The sequence below is a fragment of the Phasianus colchicus genome, chromosome 21 (assembly GCF_987193195.1).
Source record: "Phasianus colchicus chromosome 21, bPhaCol1.hap1.1, whole genome shotgun sequence".
Taxonomy (NCBI): domain Eukaryota; kingdom Metazoa; phylum Chordata; class Aves; order Galliformes; family Phasianidae; genus Phasianus; species Phasianus colchicus.
The window spans coordinates 89,591-110,204 of record NC_143456.1 but is presented as its reverse complement, the minus strand read 5'-3'; the positions used below and the strand labels follow the sequence as shown (position 1 = coordinate 110,204).

The window sequence follows — 20,614 nt, the reverse complement described above, 5'->3', positions numbered from 1 at the left end:
GTACCTGCTCTTACAACCTTACGTGGGTTACAGAGTTTGATTCCGCAAATCAATTTGGCACCCCTGATGGGACCATCTCTGTTCGGCTGCAGGACCAGTTGAGGAGGGGGACGCCTTTGGTGCGCCCTGAGAATTCTTGGAAGGACTCCCCCTTCTCATCTGATCACTGCGGGGATAGACAAGGACCATCTGGCAGCGGACCAGGTACGTTTAAAGGGAAGGCTCCGTAAGGCGTACGCAGGAGCAGGGGACTCCGTAAGACGTGCGGGGACGCCCCACGCGGGAGGGTTTTACCCTGAGGATGGACTAGTCCAGAGGTACGGGACGGGAAGGTAATTACCAGAGGGGCAGGTATCGTAAAGCACTATATCTGATTGCAGGGATTGTGGGTTCGAGTCCCACCTCTGGCTAGCACTTGGAAGCTAGACTAACACTTGGGCATTAGTAATCACGAGTTCATAACAATCTGGAACTCACGCTAATTCTAGAGATTGTGGGTTAGAGTCCCACCCGGGGTTAGCGAGGTATAGTGCTGATACCTGTCAAATGATAACCTACATTATTGTAGCCGCGGTGGTAGGAATGGTAATCTGCGCAGTTGTTGTCATCTGCTGTAAATGTCCAGTACTGTGTATTTGAATAACTGTCATTGATATTTTGGGATATCCTTTAAACATATGAACTAAGGTGGTACCTGAGCTAGCAAACCTAAGTGTCAGGATGAGTGTGGTGTGATTGAGACGTAGCTAAGCTACGGGGCGAGAGCGGAGTCCTGAATCCGCGGTTTCGTTCTCCCACGAGGGAAACGGCCGGAGACGGACGAAGCGAAAGTTGTTAAATGTCTTGTTTGTTTACCCAATTTCTTTGTATGAATTATTTTAAACAAAATTGGAAACAGGGATCCAAACAATTTTAGTGTGAAGGCAAATGAGCATTTTGGAGTGGGATGAATATGGAAATATGCATGTCGTGAGCTACAGGGACGGGCCAGAGGAAAGGTGTATATTTCACCAAACAAATGTGTGTTGCCCAGATTATGTGATACTCTGTTTAGCTTGTAAAGAGACATATCGGGGAAATTGGTGTTATTCATGCCCAGAGTGTGGATACGAGTGGTGGAACGAGTTCTGGGGATTGTTTTTGGGAAACTTTAGGGTAAAAGAGGTAATCTGTGGAAACGTTAGTAAACTGGTAAAACAACGAAACCGTGCGATGGGAGGGTCACAAGGGAAAGAGATACCTAAGAAAACACCCCTCGGGTGTATATTGGCACATTGGAAGGATGTTGCAGGGGGGCCAGGGGGTACTTTGGATAAGAAAACCTTGATAAAATACTGTAACCATTGGTGGATGTTATACAAACTAGACGATGGAGAAAAATGGCCTCTAAATGGGACCTTACAGTACAATACTATTTTGCAACTAATGCTGTTTCTAAGAAGGGAGGGCAAATGGGATGAAGTTGCATATGCTGATATGTTCTTTACCCTCCGAAATCACCCAGAATGGCAAAAGGGGTGTGGAATGGGGGCTCCGCAGGATCCTTTGGTGTTAGCGTTAGAAAAGGAGCAACAAACAGCGAATAACAGGAAAATGAAGCGTTGCTGCTCCGCATGTAGTATAGGGCAGCAGTGCACTAAGTTAACAAAGACCAGAACTCCTGACGACTTGCTTGATTACTATCAGGCTCCAGGGGCGAGAGGCCTTGGTGCTGAACGCAGGGAGGATTCGGAGGAGGGAGAGGATTCCTCCCTCCCCTGAACTCCCCCGGCTTCTCCTGTTGCTTCAAGGACTAGAAAACAGCAGGGTGTTTTCTTGGCTCCCTTAAGGGAAGCAGTAGGACCAGACGGGACACGAATTTTAATCAAGGTCCCGTTTTCTTCCTTTGATTTGGAAAATTGGAAAAAGATTGTCAAAGATTATCGTAGTGATCCAGGGGGAGTTACACGGCATTTTCAATACATGATTAGACAACATAACCCAGACTGGAATGATATCCAGCTATTACTTGACTCTATGACAGAAACAGAAAAAGACTTAATCCTGAGAACAGCTCAGAATCTGGCAGAGGACAGTTTGCGGGGGGAACATGAGGACATAAAAGATCATTTTCCAAGACAGGATCCTCACTGGGATCTGGACAGAACAGCAGAGCGAGACCGCCTAATAGCATACCGGGAGTGGATAGTAAAAGGAATGGAGAGGGCTATCCCTAGAACTATCAATTGGTCTGCTCTATATGCTATAAGGCAGGGGCCGAGAGAAACTCCTTCAGAGTTCCTAGATAGGCTGAGAGATACCATGAGGAGGCATACGTCCTTAGATCCAGGATCAGAAATAGGTATCCAGCAACTTGTATCATTGTTTATAGGACAGTCAGTAGGGGACATACGGCGGAAGCTGCAGAAAATGAAGGGTCTTGATGCACGTAACTTAGAAAGTTTATTAGAGGAAGCATGGAGGGTGTTTAGCAATCGGGAAGAAGAAGGTAGGAGACAGGATAAGCGAATATTAGTGGCAGCATTAGAAGAGATAGGCAAGGCAGGAATGGATAGGGGAGAACTGGGAAGGAAGAGACTTGGTAGGGACCAGTGTGCGATATGTAGGAGGAAAGGACATTGGAAGAGGGACTGCCCTCAGTGGAATCAGAGGGGTAAAGGGCCATGGACAAGAATCCAAGCCCCACTAGAACAATGATGGGGACCAGGGAAATCCACCCTAGCGGATCCACTGGTTAAAATCGAGCTAGGGAATAAACAGCAAAGTATGGAATTTTTAGTTGATACGGGAGCTACATATTCAGTTCTGAATGAATCCTTAACACCGCTCAGTCAAGAATATACCATGGTAAAAGGGGCCACGGGTCATCCAGAAAAGGCATATTTTCTCAAACCTTTAAGATTTAAATTAGGAAAGCAGGTGGGTATACACAGATTTCTGTATATGCCAAATTCACCAAAATCCCTTCTGGGACGAGATTTACTAGAACAATTGGATGCAGAGATAAAATTTGAGGCAGGGGAAATGAAGCTCAAAGTAAAAGATGAGTCCATTATAGAATTACTTAGCTTGGCCTTAATAACTACCCCAATAGACACGGAAATCCCAGAGGATATAAAAGATCAAGTTTTTCCAGGAGTCTGGGAAGTCGAAATCCCAGGGCGAGCTAAGAATGCATCTCCTGTGGTTATAAAGGTTAAGGTAGGGAGCCAAACCCCAAGGATTAAACAATACCCATTACGGATGGAGGATAGGGAAGGAATACAACCAATAATTGACCGATTTATGAAATACGGTCTGTTGGTGGAATGTGAATCAAAATACAATACCCCGATACTACCAGTAAGAAAACCTGATGGTAGCTATCGAATAGTACAAGATTTGAGGGCAGTTAACAAAATAGTAGAGGATCTGTATCCTTTAGTAGCAAACCCTTATACCCTGCTCACCAAACTATCTACTGAATTAGCATACTTTACTGTCCTGGATTTAAAGGATGCCTTCTTCTGCTTGCCACTTGCAGCAGAGAGTCAGCCGTTGTTCGCATTTGAATGGGAAAACCCCAGTACAGGACGAAAATCCCAACTCACTTGGACTGTACTCCCACAAGGATTTAAAAACAGCCCCACCATATTCGGGAACCAGCTGGCTAAGGACCTAGAGCAATGGGAGCGTCCACCTGGTGAAGGGGTATTACTACAGTATGTGGATGACCTTTTAATAGCCACCAAGACTAAAGAGGTCTGTTTAGGATGGACAATAAGCTTACTGAATTTCCTCGGACTTAATGGCTATCGAGTCTCTCCCCAGAAGGTACAGATAGCCCGGCAACAGGTAACATACCTGGGATATGGCATTGCTGCAGGAACACGAACATTGGGAACCGCCTGGAAGGAGGCTATCTGCCAGACCCCCGAACCGCATACATCTAAGGAGCTTCGAACATTCCTGGGGATGACCGGATGGTGCCGTCTATGGATACCCAACTATGGAATACTGGTAAAACCGCTCTACGTGCTGATAAAATCTCATCCCAAAGACTTAATATGGAACGGGGAGGCTAGAGGGGCATTCCGACGACTAAAGCAGGAACTAATGAAAGCCCCAGCTCTGGGCCTTCCCGATGTAACCAAGCCCTTTTTGCTATTTTCCTATGAGAAACAGGGAATAGCTCTGGGGGTATTAGCTCAGAACCTTGGGCCATACCGAAGAGCGGTAGCCTATTTCTCTAAACAGCTTGACGAAGTAAGCAAGGGCTGGCCAGGATGCCTAAGGGCCGTGGCTGCTCTAGTAATCAACATCCAGGAGGCTCGAAAGTTTACAATGGGGCAAAAGATGACTGTATTAGTGTCCCACACGGTCTCCACAGTGTTGGAAGTGAAAAGGAGACATTGGCTTTCCCCTCAGCGATTTCTAAAATATCAAGCCATTTTAGTGGAACAGGATGATGTAGAAATATCAGTAACAAACATCATTAATCCAGCCTCATTTCTCAGTGGAGTTACAGGGGAACCTGTATCCCATGACTGTCTAGAGACTATTGAAGCTGTATATTCTAGCCGTCAGGACTTGAAAGAGGAGCCATTAGAGGATGCAGAAGACACCTGGTACACAGACGGCAGCAGCTTTGTCCGACAAGGAACCCGCAAGGCAGGGTATGCAGTCATTACCGTTGAGAAGGTAATAGAGGCCAAGGCCCTACCTCCAAATACCTCAGCACAAAAGGCTGAAATAATAGCTTTGACAAGGGCTCTAGAACTGGCAAAAGGGAAGAAGATAAACATATGGACAGACTCAAAATATGCCTTTAGCGTTGTGCACGCTCATGGGGCAATATGGAAGGAGAGAGGCTTGTTGTCCTCCCAGGGAAAGAACATTAAACATGCCCAGGAGATACTCAGACTCTTGGAAGCCGTACAGCAACCTGAGAAAGTGGCTATCATGCATTGCCGTTCTCATCAAAAGGGGAACAACGCTGAAGAAATGGGAAACGCCTTAGCTGATCGAGAAGCAAAACGGGCAGCTGAGAGCACGGTGACAGAGGGATCCTTGATTCCGGATGGTAAAATTCAAGTAGATGGTGAGCCAAAATATTCAAAGGGAGACTGGAATTTGATAAATGATTTAGGGGGACAGGTAGGAGAAGACAGGTGGGCCTTTACGCCACAAGGAAAGCTAATTATCCCATCCGCTATATTATGGGCTGTAGTAATGGCAGAGCACAGGAAAACCCATTGGGGAACGGAAGCCTTGCATAAGAGCCTAATGCGACAAGTGGTAGCTAGAAATTTATATACCACAATAAAACAGGTAACCCAGCAATGCGAGATCTGTTTGCAGAATAATCCCAAGACAGGTCAAAAGGTCCAGGTAGGGCAGATAGGAAAGGGAAATTTCCCTGGACAACAGTGGCAAGTAGATTTTACAGAACTCCCAAGAAAAGGGGGGCATAGGTATTTGTTGGTCTTATCCGATACCTTTTCAGGATGGCCCGAGGCATACCCATGTAGAACCAATAAGGCAAGAGAAGTAACTAAAGCGTTATTGCATGAAATCATTCCGAGGTTCGGGGTGCCGGCTGTGTTATCTTCAGATAGAGGGCCTCACTTCGTTGCCAAAATAGTGCAACAAGTAAGTACCCTATTGGGAGTCGATTGGCAATTACATACTCCTTACAGGCCTCAGTCCAGTGGTCAAGTGGAAAAGATGAACCACCTGATAAAGTTACAGCTAGTAAAGCTGGGGCAAGAGGCTAGAATACCATGGCCCCAGGCATTGCCCTTGGCTTTATTAAGAATCCGGACTAAACCTCGAACCAAGGAAGGGTTGAGCCCTTATGAGATTCTCTATGGAAGACCTTATGCTGTACAAAAGGGGGTTTCAATGCAAGTGGGGAACGAAGTGTTGAGTGAGTATATGATAAGCTTGGCAAAACAACTAAGGAGAATGGAAAAGGCAGTATTTGGGACCAGGGCACGAGGCCTGGATGGTCCAATACATGATATCTCGCCAGGCGACTATGTTTATGTTAAATCCCTCTCAGATTCACCCTTGGAACCAAAGTGGGAAGGACCTTATCAAGTACTCCTGACCACCTACACAGCAGCTAAAGTAGAGGGACTAATTCCGTGGATACACCATACCCGCCTGAAGAAAGTGACTCAACCACTTTGGACTGCGGAGACCAGGGGACCCCTCCGAGTGACACTCCGAAGGAAGCAATAACATGAGGGACATTGAAAGATTAATAATGGTGTTGTTGAAACTACTGCTAGGAGGGGGAGGGGAAGCCATACATAACATAGATGTTAGAACTAACATGTGGGTTACTTGGGCTAACCAAACTAACCAAGAGTCTTTTTGCCTCGCGTTACAATCAGCCTCAGACCCCTTTCGAACATGCCTTATTGGGGTTCCATGGGGTTTTCAGTGGTCTGTATTCCAAAGTTATGTGAGCAACACTGCGGGCTTGTCTGCAAACCTCACAACTCTATGTGGTACACTGGGGATAAGCCCAGGATCCACTCTGACTTGCCCGAAGTACAAAGCAAATACGGGGGCAGAAGATGCCTTTCGTATGAGTGTTATAATTAATAGTTTGAATATTAGCCGCCCAGACCCAGAGGAGTTAGATTTGTTGGGATCAGTAGTGCATAGTGAATCCAGACGTGACCCAAATAGAACGCGGTGCTTTCGCTTTGGAGGCAAAACAGCAACAAGTGCAGCCTCCATGGCTGAGTATTGGGGTAAAAACGAGTTAGAACTTTGGAGGACCATGAATCGCATAAGCCATGACTCGACCTTCACCTATGTATCTGGGAATGGCCTCCCTTGTGAAGAAGAAACGGATAATGTGTGGAACAACAGTACACAAGCAAAACAACTGCCACCTGGGATATTTCTAATATGTGGGGATTGAGCCTGGCCTGGTATACCAGTAAGGCCAGTAGGTGGGCCCTGTTATCTTGGTAAGTTAACCCTGTTTGCTTCCAGAATGAGAGACCTCCTGAACAGCACCATTTGGAAAAGCAGTAAGTCACATAGGGGCGGCAGGAGCGTACACCAATTATCAGAAACCTGCAATAGTCAGATTACATTTTGGAATTCTCCTACTAGGATAATAGCCACCCTTTTCACTCCAATACTTGCTGCAAAGAATGCCGTGGATTTGGAAAGGCTGGCGTGCTTTACAGCAAAAGAATTAAATCTTACCTCGGCAGTAATATCAGATCTGGTATACGATGTGGATAACATACGCCATGCAGTACTCCAAAACTGAGCTGCTATAGATTTCATATTACTTGCTCAGGGCCACGGTTGTGAGGATCTTAGTGGAATGTGTTGCTTTAACCTTTCAGACCACTCGGAGTCAATACACAAGAGGCTCATGAAGATAAAAGATAATATACAAGAAATACAAATAGAAACTAACCCAATTATGGAGGGACTAAAAGGGATATGGGAAACACTGACTAACTGGCTGCCTAACTTCGCTTGGCTCAAGAAACTATTTGTATCCGGAATTGTCATAATCTTTCTGCTCGCATTAACATGCATTGCAACGAGGTGTGTACTATGGCTGTGTAAAACATCGGGACCAAAGAATAGTTACGAAACATGGAAAATGCATAAGCTGAGACAAAAGGTGGAAAGCGGGAGTTACTTTAAGTCCTCCCTTTTCCAAAATGGGGCTATCTAGAGAAAGAATTCACTAAGTTGCAATGAAAAGGGGGGAATTGAGACAGTAAAGTGGGAAAGATGAAAGGGGGTCTGTAACATCGCTTGGCTTTACTAACTCAAAGAAATTAGCATCACGTAATTTAACCCTTCTTGCTAACTCAGGAGGAATTTCTTGTAGAAAGTCTTGTAGAAGTCGTGGCTGTCAGGTGAGGTCCCGGACGATTGGAGGAAGGGTCACGTCACTCCCATTTACAAGAAGGGGAGCAGGGAGGACCCGGGTAACTACAGGCCGGTGAGTCTCACCTCCGTGCCTGGGAAGATTATGGAACAGATCCTCCTGGACAATATGCTTGATCACATAAAGAACGAGCACGTGATCCTAGATAGCCAGCATGGCTTCACCAGGGGAAGGTCATGCTTAACTAATCTTGTGGCCTTCTATGATGGAGTGACGGCATTGGTGGATGAAGGGAAGGCAACTGATGTCATTTACCTGGACCTGAGCAAGGCCTTTGACATGGTCCCCCATCACATCCTCATCTCCAAACTGGAGGGAAGTGGATTTGACGGGTGGACAACTAGATGGATAAGCAATTGGTTGAAAGGCCGCAGACAGAGGGTGGTGGTCAATGGCTCTATGTCCAGGTGGAGGCCGGTAACGAGCGGTGTCCCTCAAGGGTCTGTCTTGGGCCCGGTGCTCTTTAACATCTTTATTAATGACATCGATGAGGGAATGGAGTGCACCCTCAGCAAGTTTGCTGATGACACCAAGCTGAGTGGTGCAGTCGATACGGTGGAGGGAATGGAGGCCATTCAGAGGGACCTTGACAGGCTTGAAAGCTGGGCTCGGGTGAACCTAATGAGGTTCAATAAGGCAAAGTGCAAGGTTTTGCACTTGGGCCGGAAGAACCCCAGGCACCTGTACAGGCTGGGGGGAGTTGTCCTTGAGAGCAGCTCGGCAGAGAAAGACCTAGGGGTCCTGATAGATGAGAAACTTAACATGAGCCAGCAGTGCGCTCTGGCAGCCCGGAAAGCAAATGGGATCCTGGGCTCCATCAGGAGAGGGGTGGTCAGCAGGGATAGGGAGGTGATTGTCCCTCTCTACTCTGCTCTTGTGAGGCCCCATCTGGAGTACTGTGTTCAGGTGTGGAGCCCTCAGTACAAAAAAGACATGGAGATTTTGGAAAGGGTCCAGAGGAGGGCCACGAAGATGATCAGGGGGCTGGAGCACCTCCCCTATGAGGACAGGCTGAGGGAGTTGGGTTTGTTCAGCCTGGAGAAGAGAAGGTTGCGGGGCGACCTCATTGCAGCCTTTCAATATCTGAAGGGAACTTACTCCCAGGAGGGGAGTAAACTCTTCATAAGGGCTGATAATAGCAGGACACGGGGAAATGGTTTTAAGTTAAAAGAGGGAAGATTTAGGTTGGATGTTAGGGGGAAGTTTTTTACTAGGAGGGTGGTTAGGTCCTGGAACAGGCTGCCCAGGGATGTTGTGGATGCCCCGTCCTTGGAGGTGTTCAAGACCAGGTTGGACGAGGCTCTGGGCAACCTGATCTAGTAAAGGTGTATGTTTGGTGGCCCTGCTAGGCAGGGGGGTTGGAACTACATGATCCTTGAGGTCCCCTCCAACCCAGGTCATTCTGTGATTCTGTGAATTTATTGCTTAGCTTAGGGAATTCGTTTCTTAGTTTAACCTCTTGTGAGCTTAAGGGGAACTTATTGCTTAACCTTTGCTAGCCCAAAATACGCTCCCAACAGACAGCCGTCTCTAGTCAGCAGAAAAGGGCCCCTGGAACGTGAGGGGGAGGCAAGGATAGGCAGAATTAGAGATTGCTGAGGTATGCAGGACGGGAGAAGAGCCCCAAACTGGGACAAAGGTCGAAAGGACATGGCGAGGAAGACGTCTGACTTCATCCCGGAACGACCACCAGAGGGGGAGGAAGACGTGGGGCCTTCATCCAATGGATGCTGCTGCGCATGCACTGGGGAGGGGGACAGTATGTAAATGAACTCCCGGAAAGGTGATGAATATGTTAGTGAGTCTTGGGTAACACTCCTGAATATGTATGGATTGACTTATAAATGTAACGGGATCTCACTTTCCGGTGTGCAAGCTAGGAGGAGCGATCCCCCTTGCACCCGGCGTGTGGCGCAGCGCTGAAATAAAGACGTACCTGCTCTTATAACCTTACATGGGTTACAGAGTTTGATTCCGCAAATCAGTCTTCTAAATAGGGAGAACAAAGCATGTAAAAGAAGCAATATATTTGTGAAGAAGTGAAGAAATATGAAAAAAAGTGAAAAAATGAAAAACATAATAAATTCATGAAAAAGGTTATGAAAAAAGAAATAAACAGGTGAAAAAAATAATAAATGTGAGGGGAAAATACATGAATCTGCAGGAAAAGGTGAGGAATTTGCGAAAAAGTGAAAAAAATCATGGAAAAACAGTAAAAAAACTTAGAAAAAAAGTGAAAAAAGGTAAAGAAAAATTCAATTAATTTGTATGAAAAGAAGACTTAAATGATAGATAAATTTGTGAAAAGAATGTGAGATAGGATGCAATAAATGTGTGAAAAAATGATGCATTCTTTAAAAAATGCATGGTGAAAAAAACTGGTAACACATTTGTGAAAGATTTGGGTGAATTCATGATGAAATCTTGAAAAAAAGAAGTTAAAACTTCACAAAGAAATTAGGGTGAAAAAATGGAATGAATTCATGAAAAACCAACATGGTGATATTACGACTAATATGATATAGTGATATGAAATATGAATGAATAATAATGATATAATGACAACAAATGTTAAATTCATGAACAAAGGTTTACAAAATTAAATAATAATAATAATAATAATACACGAAATCATGAAAAAACAGTGGGGAAAACATCACTAGGTTAAAAATGATAAATTTGTTTGGGAAAAGAGAGAAATTCATGAAAAAAAAAAGTGATGGATTCATAAAATTTGTGAAACAAAGCAATTTATTTGTGCAAGAAAATGCAAAAGACATGAAAAAGTAATGAATTTGTAAAAGAAAAAAGTCCGTGAAGGATGACTGTTAAAAATTTTGAGATAAAAAGAGATGTATTTCTGAATATTTTCTGGAAAAAGGAAAAAAACTCAATGAGAAGTCATTAAAACGAATTACTGGGAAAAAAAAAAAAAAAAGAAAGATAAATCTGAGAAAAAATCATTGGAAAAAACCCACCCATGATGTAAAAAAAAAGTCCATGATAAAAAATAGTGATGAATTATAATTCAAAAACTGAAAACTTATGAATTCATAAAAAGCCATAACATTCTAAAAAAAAAAAGGATTTTAGAAAAAAAAAAAAAGCAATTCATTCAGAAAAAGATAAATTTGTGAAAAATTCATTAAAACCACACAATTTTGTGAAAAAAAAAAAGAAAAAAGAAAAAAAGAGGAATAAATACATGGGAAAAAAAAGTGAGCTTGTGGGAAAATGTTGTAACAGAAAATGTGATGAATTTATGAAAAAACTGTTGAAAAAAACTAGAATGATTTTGTGAAGAAATCGTAACACATCATGAAAAAATATAACGAATTTGTTGAAAAAAGTGAAAATGAATTTTTGCAAATTCTGTTTAAAGAAATGAATTTGTTTAGAAAACCTGAAATATGTAACAAAATCATGAAAAAGCTGATCAATTCTAAAAAAAATTGTGAAAACAATGACTTCGAAAGATTAGTGAAAAAAACGAATTCATGGAACAAAAGGGATAAACTTGTAAAATAAATTCTTGAAAACAGGTGACAAACTTCTGAAAATCGTAAGGAAAAATAACAAATCTGAAAAAAATAGGGAAAAATTATTTGGGGGGAAAAAAAAGTGACAAAACTGTGAAAAAAAAGCAATGAAGTTGTACAAATAAAAAGGTGTGGTCAATTAACGAACAAACGAGGCGCAGCAGCCCGCCGCCCGCCCGGCCCCTCGCAGCGCGGCTCCACCCCCCAACGCCCCCAAAGCCGGACTCGGGGCCGCACGCACCTCTCTCCTCTTCCTCGCTCTCCTCATCTTCGCTGGTGCGGAGGTGCTCTGCGGACGGGAACCGACGGGGAGCGCTCGGCACGGCCTCCGCCGCGGGTCTGGCCCCGGCCCTGGCCCCGTCTCCATCCCCGTAGCTCCGCGCGGTTCCTTCGCCCCGACGGTGCCCGGGGAGCTCCCGCCGAGGGCCCGGGGAGGCGGACCCCTTCTGGCGTCGAGAGGCGAAGCCGTCCCGGCCGAGCGGCTTGGAGCTCGGGTAGCCGCCCGGAGACGAGCTGCGCGCCGGCGCCCTCGGCCGTTGCGGCCCTCGACCGCCTGAGGCTGCCGCCGCCATGGAGCCGCCGTTTGACGGGGAAAATGGCGGCAGCGCGGCTGTCCCGGGAGGGGAACGGCGGTGGGACGGGATGTGCGGGGTCGGGGGCGTGAAAAGGGACCGCAGCATCTGTATGAATCTGTAAAAGAAAAAAGTTTGTGAAATAAGGGATGACTGTTAAAAATTTTGAAATAAAAAGTGATATATTCTGAATATACTGTACCCCTCCTAGACCCCATTTAAGCCTGACCACGACTGGGGAAGGATCTCTTTCTGGAGATCCCTCCTTTTTGGAGTTTTCCAACGTGAGCCTAGATCCTTGGATACGAGCAAGCATTTTTTCTTCGATTGTCTCTTTTCCACCACGATAATCTTTATAACACCTGTAAAGTACCATCCTAACTGCACTACTCTTTCAACTGTACGTTTGTTGACTGTACAAACGTATAGATCTCTTATGGTAAATGTCCAGTCAAGCTGTGAGCAGATACATATTCTGTCAGATGTAACACTTAACATTGGCGTATCGTGTTTCCTTGAAGAATCATCGAGTCATTTACAGTTTTAAGTTATTTATCAGTGTTTCATTACTCCTCTCTTTTCATCTGGATAAAATAAGACTCACTTTATTTGAAACTAGGACAGGAGACTGTATCATAATGGGAACAAAACCAGTAGGACACTTTTGTTCTGCTGAAAATCAGGCACATGGTCCAATGACTTCAAAACTTAACCTTTTCACTCTCAGCCTTTGATTCCCAGTCTGTGTATCCTAGTGACAGACAGAGACACTGACGGTATGTGATACAGACTTCTGGATATAACATGGTGATTTCTGACTGTCAGCTATTAAAAAAGAGAATATGTGACGTATCTCCTGATGAAACCCACTTGATTGATTCATGATTCTATTGTTTTATGATTCAGAGATTCTGTGGTTCTATGATTCCATAACCCCATGAATCTGAGATTTGATTATTCTAATAGTTGTGGTCTTTTGGTTTTGCAGAAATATATAACAAGGAAGCCCAGCTGCCATAGCCAAGGTTTGTTATTCACTCCTGAACTTCTGCTTGAAGACAGGGGCACTGAGGGGACACAGCCTGACCATTGCCTTCCAGTAAGTCAGTTGCCCATCCCTGCAACTCCAACCTGTCACCAATCTGTTCATGTGTGTCATATCTCCATGATGTCCCCATGATGCCCTCATACCAGCTTTATGTTCCCATGGTCTCCACGATGTCTCCATGTCTCCATGATACCCCTTTTTCCCCATATCCCTGAAGTCAGAAGATGTCAGGCACTGGGACTCGGTGGCTTTGAATCTGGGTGCCATCAACATCAAGTGCTCAGTGCCTGTCCCCTGAACACTGGCTCCTTCCCATACTCAGGGGCGGGGGCTGGCGGCATGGTTCAGCCCATGCCAGGGGGGCTCTGCAAAGCCCAGGGCCATTTGGGGAGCTGGAAGGAGTCCTGGGAGGATAAATGCAGGGCCTCCTGCAGCCTCACTCAGCTCCTACAGAGGAAGATGAAGGCAGCCACGCTCTGCCTCACACTGTTCCTCCATGTGCCTCCATGTACACACTCAGGTGTGAGGATCAGGTCTCAGTGACAATGGCTGGCTGGGGACCTCTTCCTCCTTTCGTGCCCTCAGTTCCCTTTCTTTGGGTTCTCTCTGTACCCTGGGTTCCTTCTCTCGGGATCCTCCTGGTTCTTTCTAGTTGAGTCCCTCCTCTTTGAGTGTCCTCCTTTGCTTCTCCTTGGGTCCCACTTATTCCCTTTCTCTGGGTCTCCTAGAGTTCTTCTCTTGGGTTACCTTGTTTTGTTCTCTTTGGATCTTCACTGTCTCCTCTCCTTGGATCCTTTCAGTTTCTCGTCCTTGGGTTCCCTCTGTGGGAATAGAATGTTGTTTCTGCATTAGACATTAAAAAGTAGCAATTGGTTTGATGAAGTAGAACATAATGCATTTGTATTCTGTAACTCATCCTTAGAAATAGCTGATCTAAGAAGTAAAATACTGTATATGTTAGTGGCATGTTTTAGAAACATTATTACTGAATTATGTAATTAATTCTTTCTTGCAAAACTGTAATAGTTGTTAAATGTTCCAAACAATGCGAGTATAGTGTTAGTGTTAGCCTAAAATTATTTGCCTTTGAATAAGAAAACTCCAATATAGGAAGAAGGGAAAAAAAAATAAAAATTCAGTTAACCTGGACAGTGTTACCCAGGGTTGTGAGAACAGTCCAATGATTTTTGAGAACTGGTCAGCTTGTGAGCCTGAGATTTGGGTTCCCTTATCCCATGGTGGAACTTTACTGCAGTATGTGGATGCCACAGTAACAAAGGAGGACTGTGTGCAATGGACTGTGAGTATGCTGAATTTCTTGATTTAAATGGCTATCAAGTTTCTCAACAGAAAGCATGACTGATCAAAGAGAAGGAAACAATTTGCTGAACACCCAGAACACCAACGGAGGGCTACCTCCAAGCCAGCAGTGTGCGACTGCATGGAGGCTGTCTGTGCCAGCTGGTCAGACCTACAGGAGGAACCATTGGATGACACTGAGGATTCCTGGATTCATCGACAGAAGCAGTTTTGTGAGACAAGGGGACTGTAAGGATATGCAGTAACTGCTACTGACAAGGTAAATGAAGCAAAACCATTACCTGTGAGGACTTCCACTCAGAAGGCTGAAATAACTGCCTTGACAAGAACCTTAAATAGATGGACAGATGCTAAATATGCTTTTGGGGTGGTACCCACTCATGGTACTGTCTGCAAAAAGCGAGAGTTGCTTACACACAAGGAAAACAAATTCAGCACGATGTAAATCTACCGAAGAGCAGCATGGCTGTTATACATTGTGGAGGACATCAGAATAGTGGCACTGTACAGGAAACTGGGAATATGATGGTGGATCAGGTGGCAAAACAGGCAGCTGAAGGAAAAGAAATTGGTGAACTGGCTTTAATTCCAGATGGTAAACTTAAAATATCTGAACCTTAGTCAGAACCTATAAGGTATTCTAAAGAGGATAGGAATTTAATTAATGATTTAGAAGGGAAGAGAGCAAGCTGACAGATGGATGTATACCCAGATGGACACATTGTTGTGCCCTTTAGTATTTTATAGAATTTGATTCTAAGGGAATGTAATAAAACATATGGGGGGGTACAGACACCAGAAAGTAACTGTACAATCCTAGTACCAGGAACAGGGTACAAGTGGGTTAGAGGGAAAGGGGATGAGAGTACCGCTTTTTGAAAACACTGAATTGAGATTAGGGAGTAAGACAATTACAGGACAATTACTGTATGTACCTGATGCAAGTACTAATTTATTGGGGAGAGATCTTATGATGAAATTAGGAATACAAATAACAACCTGTCAGGAGGGAATGACAGTATCAATGAATGTGTTAACTGAGACAGATGAGAAAGATATAGATCCCATGGTCTGGGCAAAGGAAGGGAACAGGGGGGTGTTGAAAATAACTCCTATTTTATCCTTTATTTTTATAAAGCTGCGGGAAAAATATGAGACCATAAGACAGAAACAATATCCAATTCCTTTTGAGGGACGTACTGGGCTTAAACCTGTGATACAAGGATTATTGAAAGATGGGTTGTTGGAACCATGTATGTCACCCTTCAATACTCTGGCTAAACAGGTCTGTAGGGGATGTGTAGTTTGCCAGAAAGTGAATAATAAGGCTATCAGAAACTGGCCTAAAGGGGGAAGAGAGCCAGGGATTTGACCATTCCAAAGTATTCAAATAGATTTTATGGAACTTCCACATGTAGGAAAAATCAAGTATTTATTAGTGTTAGTCGACCATTTAACTGGGTGGGTAGAAGCATTTCCATCAGTATCTGCCACTGCAAATGCGGTGGCCAAAATAATTTTGGAATACATAATTCCTAGATATGGAGTTGTAGAATATATTGATTCGAACCAAGGTAGCCATTTCACTTCACACATATTACAGAAACTAATGCACACTTTAGGGATTAAGTGGGAATTTCATACTCCCTAGCACCCATCGTTGTCAGGAAGAGTAGAGAGAATGAATCAGACAATAAAGAAACACCTCACTAAGCTGGTCTTAGAGACTTGACTACCTTGGACTAAATGTTTGCCTCTGGCATTTTTCCGAATCCGTACAGCACTGAGAAGGGACATGGGGGTTTCCCCACATGAAATGTTATTTGGGTTACCATATCTTGGAAGGAAAAATGAGGTACTGCAGTTTGAAACTAACGATATGTTTCTTCAGAACTATATATTCAGATTGTCTTCCTCACTATCATCTCTCAGGATCCAAGGACTGTTAGCACAGACACCGTCTCTGGAATTTCAAATTCATCCATTCCAATCTGGAGACTGGGTCCTCATCCAGACCTGGAAGGAGGCAAAGCTGCAACCCGACTGGGAAGGACCGTTCCAAGTACTTCTGACACCGGAAACAGCTGTCAGGACAGCCAAGAAAGGTTGGACTCACTACACTCGAGTAAAACCCTCCACTAATCCTGAAGCATGGGAAATTGTTGTCATGGAGGATCCTCTAAAGATAAAAATTAGAAAGAAATTGTAAATAAACTAATCTGTAATTTTTTATTTTTTTCTTTTCATAACCAGTGCAGGTAAGGAGGCGTTTAGGATATATATATATATTTGTATTTCTACTGGAATATATCCTATTCTTCACTATAGTAACGGTATAGATGTTTAGGAGTTAATAATGATGCAGGAGAGGGACCAATTAGTAGTTTTGATTCTGACAGTGATCACCTTTAAAGAATGTCTTAGTCAAATGATTGCCTGGGAAAAGGATGACCTGCAGAGGGGAGCAGGAGGATACCCTGTTAAGATGTGTGTAAATGTAACAAGAAATGCCTCAGACTGTCACATTCAATGCTTGCAATGTGATAGCCTGCAGGGGCTTAAGTGCCCAATGACAATTGAGTCATGAAGAGAATTACCTGTGTTCTGAATTAGGCATGAATAAGAGATCCCCTTGCGGGGGATGGAGTAATGTATGGTGGACAACTGCCTACCAAGGCTGGACATACACCCCAGGGATATTTGATACGATGTAATCACACACCCTAAAAGAACAGATTAGTATGTTTAAGGGAATTATCCAACCAGACTGCCAGGCCTTGCAGTGCAATCCGGTGACAATAACAATTAGCAAAGCTGACAGCCTTGTTAACATCACTTTTGGGATTGGAATAAACATTCGGGGAAGAGACCCAGTAGCTAGATTCAGAGTAGCTGTATGGGATTCATTGCCTGATCATACTTGAAAAGTCCAGGATAAGAAAAAGGGAGAGAAAAATCCTTCTGAAAGTCCTGCAGCTGCAGTAATTATGGAAATAAAAGATCTCAGAGAAACATTTGGAATTAAGACAGGATACAGGGATGTGAATGCCTGGGTAGAATGGATAAAGTATACTGTCTGGAGTCTCAACCATAGCAACTGCTATGCTTGTGCATCGGGACAGCCGGTAGCTCAGGTAGTACCCCTTCCTCTGGGATGGACCAAGGATTCCCGAGGGATGCAATGTATGATCGCCCTGTACCAGGAGAAAACCACCTGGGGAAATGAAGCCTGTAAATCACTCTCCCTATTGTTTCCCCTGATATCAGAGATGGATGCCAGAAACCCTCCTGCATTCTCTATGGCCATTGGTAACCATACAGCTTGTCTCTCAAGAGAGGGTATGAAGGCTACCAGGCCTATAGGGAATTTCTCACTATGCAGTGAAACCCTGGACATTACAAAAGATTTAGTGAGGAACTATTCAAGGCTGGGAATCCCCAGAGCGGATCTCTCGTGGTATTGCGGTGGGAAGATCTTACGGTCCATTCTCCCATCTCATTGGGGAGGTACCTGTGCGCTTGTTCAACTAGCTATACCGTTCACTCTGGCATTTGAGAAGGATCTATCTCACATTCACAAAAGGAACAGAAGAGGTTTAGGAGTCCCATTTGATGATGATACAATATATATAGAGTCAATTGGGGTGCCTAGAGGTGTCCCTGATGAATTTAAGGCTAGAAATCAAATTGCTGCAGGATTTGAATCTCTATTCTGGTGGGTGACAATTAACAAAAATGTAGATTGGATAAATTACATCTATTACAATCAGCAGAGATTTATAAACTATACAAAGGAGGCAATAAAGGGAATTGCAGAACAATTGGATGCTACAAGCAGGATGGTCTGGGAGAATAGGATCGCCCTAGACATGATATTAGCTGAAAAAGGGTGTGTGTGTAATGTTGGACACTCATTGCTGTACTTTTATCCCAAATAACACAGCACCAGATGGTACAATAACTAGAGCATTACGGGGCTTACTACTCGTGCCAGTGAATTAGCAGAAAACTCAGGAATAGATAGTTCCCTTACCAGATGGTTGGAGTCCTGGTTTGGCAAATTGAAAATGATTGTGTCCTGTATGGGAACTGCTGAGTCACGGCCTGAACCTCTGATTAGTCACCTGAGGCGAGCAATGAGTCAGCCCTGGGAGCACAGGTGAAAGCAATTCACCTGTGCTGCAGGAAGGGGTGGAGCCTGGCTCCACCTCTCCTAGACCCATTTAAGAGCTGACTACCAGTGGGGAAGGATCTCTCTCTCTCTCTCTCTCTTTGGAAGATCCACTCCACTGGAGTTTCCTGAGCGAGCCCACGACTTGGGTAAGCCTCCTATTTATTCTCTTTGTCTCGCTGTGCCTAACTCTCTTGCTTATTTCATTATTATAGCATCTTAATATTATTAAATTATATAGTATTCCTTTATATAATTTTCATTGATTATCCATGTCCATATTTACTTCTTTGACTGTGGTAGCAGGAGTCCTGACAGCCATCGGTTGCTGTATTATCCCCTGCGTGAGGGGATGGGTGCAGCGATTAATTGAAACTGCGCTGCTGAAGCAAACAGTAGTGGAACCACCACTGCACTCAGATAAAATAATGATACTAGACGAAGTGGAGAACAAAGAAAGTGAAGAAGTTTTTAGAATCATACCTTTTTTTAAAAAAAAAAAAAAAAAGGGAATTGCAGAAATCAACACTGTGAAAGAAAAAGACGGGGGAATTGTGGGAATGGAATGATGGAATGTTGGTTTTTTTAATTTGATATTAAAAAAAGCCGTTGGTTTGAAGAAGTAGAACATAATGCATTTGTACTCTGTAACTTATCCTTAGAAATACTTGATCTAAGAAGTAAAATACTGTATACGTTAGCGGCATGTTTTAGAAACATTATTACTGAATTATGTGATTAATTCTTTCTTGCAAAACTGTAATAGTTGTTAAATGTTCCAAACAATGAGAGTATAGTGTGCTAAGGATTAGAAAACATATTGTAGAGTTGTTCTGTTAGGATAAGAAACTCCCAGGAAAAGGAAGACAGATTTAGCAAACATCAAAGAAGCCAGGGCCTCTACACAAGGCTGGACTGTCTCACTCCGTGAGAAGGCTGGGATGTGACAGGCAGGCACCAGGATACTCCCCTGCCTCTCTCCCAAGCTTATCTTTGTAGAAAGAAGGACAAGCAGATATCTGCAAAACAATGATCAGGTGTGGAATAAGTTAATTAACTACAGATTTATGCTTAGGCAGCAAAAATTTATGTTTGTCCAGTGTTTCCGTGTTTAGTGAAGCATCGAGAAGATTGTGAACCTGAAGTACTCAGCCAATGAGGAACTAGGGGAGAAAGAGATCAGCATCAGGAAATAGGGAATAAAAGATGTAACGCTGTTTTCTGTGGGCTCTCCTGCTTGTGGGACACCCACCATTGCAACTGAGAATAAAATCTGCTTTATCAGAGTGTATGGGAACTGCTGAGTCACGGCCTGAACCTCTGATTAGTCACCTGAGGCGAGCAATGAGTCAGCCCTGGGAGCACAGGTGAAAGCAATTCACCTGTGCTGCAGGAAGGGGTGGAGCCTGGCTCCACCTCTCCTGCACCCATTTAAGAGCTGACTACCAGTGGGGAAGGATCTCTCTCTCTCTCTCTCTCTCTTTGGAAGATCCACTCCACTGGAGTTTCCTGAGCGAGCCCACGACTTGGGTAAGCCTCCTATTTATTCTCTTTGTCTCGCTGTGCCTAACTCTCTTGCTTATTTCACTATTATAACATCTTAATATTATTAAATTATATAATATTCCTTTATATAACTTTCATTGATTATACATCGGAGATACTGTCCTAGAAAATTATTTGAATGTTTCCAGCACCTTTGTTCCTTCTTTGGGTCCCCTTCTCCTGGTCTCCACCCCCCCCTCCAGGTCCCTGTATTCCAGAGATTCCTGATGAGACCTGGGAGCAATTGAATCTATGAAGCAGGGATTTTCCCTCAGTCCAAGAGAGGGCCATATAGGATAGAGGACCCCATAAGGTCACCTCCTGTACTTTGTCTTTCAGGATGGCACATTTGTGTGACCCCTGTGCTGCCCCCTCTCTGTTGCATGAAAACTTGACCATCCGTAGATGTCCCCACCAGATCCTCTGGAGGACACAGCCTGTTTTTCCATAATAAATATCAATTTATTGCAAAGCTCCTGAGCCCACATCCCCGTGTCCATA

At 44.0% G+C, this 20,614-nt stretch overlaps 2 protein-coding genes across 8 annotated transcripts in view; one reads left to right on the top strand and one right to left on the bottom strand.

Annotated features, from left to right (window-relative positions):
• LOC149915279 (ATP-dependent RNA helicase DDX25-like) overlaps positions 1-20,614 on the bottom strand; it is a 28,680-nt gene that overhangs the window by 6,278 nt on the left and 1,788 nt on the right. For 6 of the 7 annotated variants that reach the window (XM_090122514.1, XM_090122515.1, XM_090122510.1 and 3 more), the window contains 2 exons: positions 13,825-13,898; positions 11,699-12,147 (listed from right to left, as the gene is read on the bottom strand). In XM_090122514.1, the coding sequence (XP_089978640.1) occupies positions 11,699-12,137 (439 nt within the window). In that variant the 5' untranslated portion in view covers positions 12,138-12,147; positions 13,825-13,898. Of the gene's footprint in view, positions 1-11,698; positions 13,785-13,824; positions 13,899-20,614 lie in introns of those variants that run through there. The other variant, XM_090122511.1, reaches the window with a different exon arrangement.
• Positions 20-7,964, top strand: LOC149915280 (protein NYNRIN-like). The gene is made up of 2 exons (XM_090122553.1): positions 20-204; positions 3,524-7,964. Exon 2 carries the CDS (start codon positions 3,955-3,957, stop codon positions 6,223-6,225), a length of 2,271 nt encoding a protein of 756 aa, XP_089978679.1. The 5' UTR covers positions 20-204; positions 3,524-3,954; the 3' UTR covers positions 6,226-7,964.

Coding starts and splice junctions, on each gene's coding strand:
- LOC149915280 (XM_090122553.1), top strand. CDS start 3,955: ATGACCGGATGGTGCCGTCTATGGATACCCAACTATGGAATACTGGTA.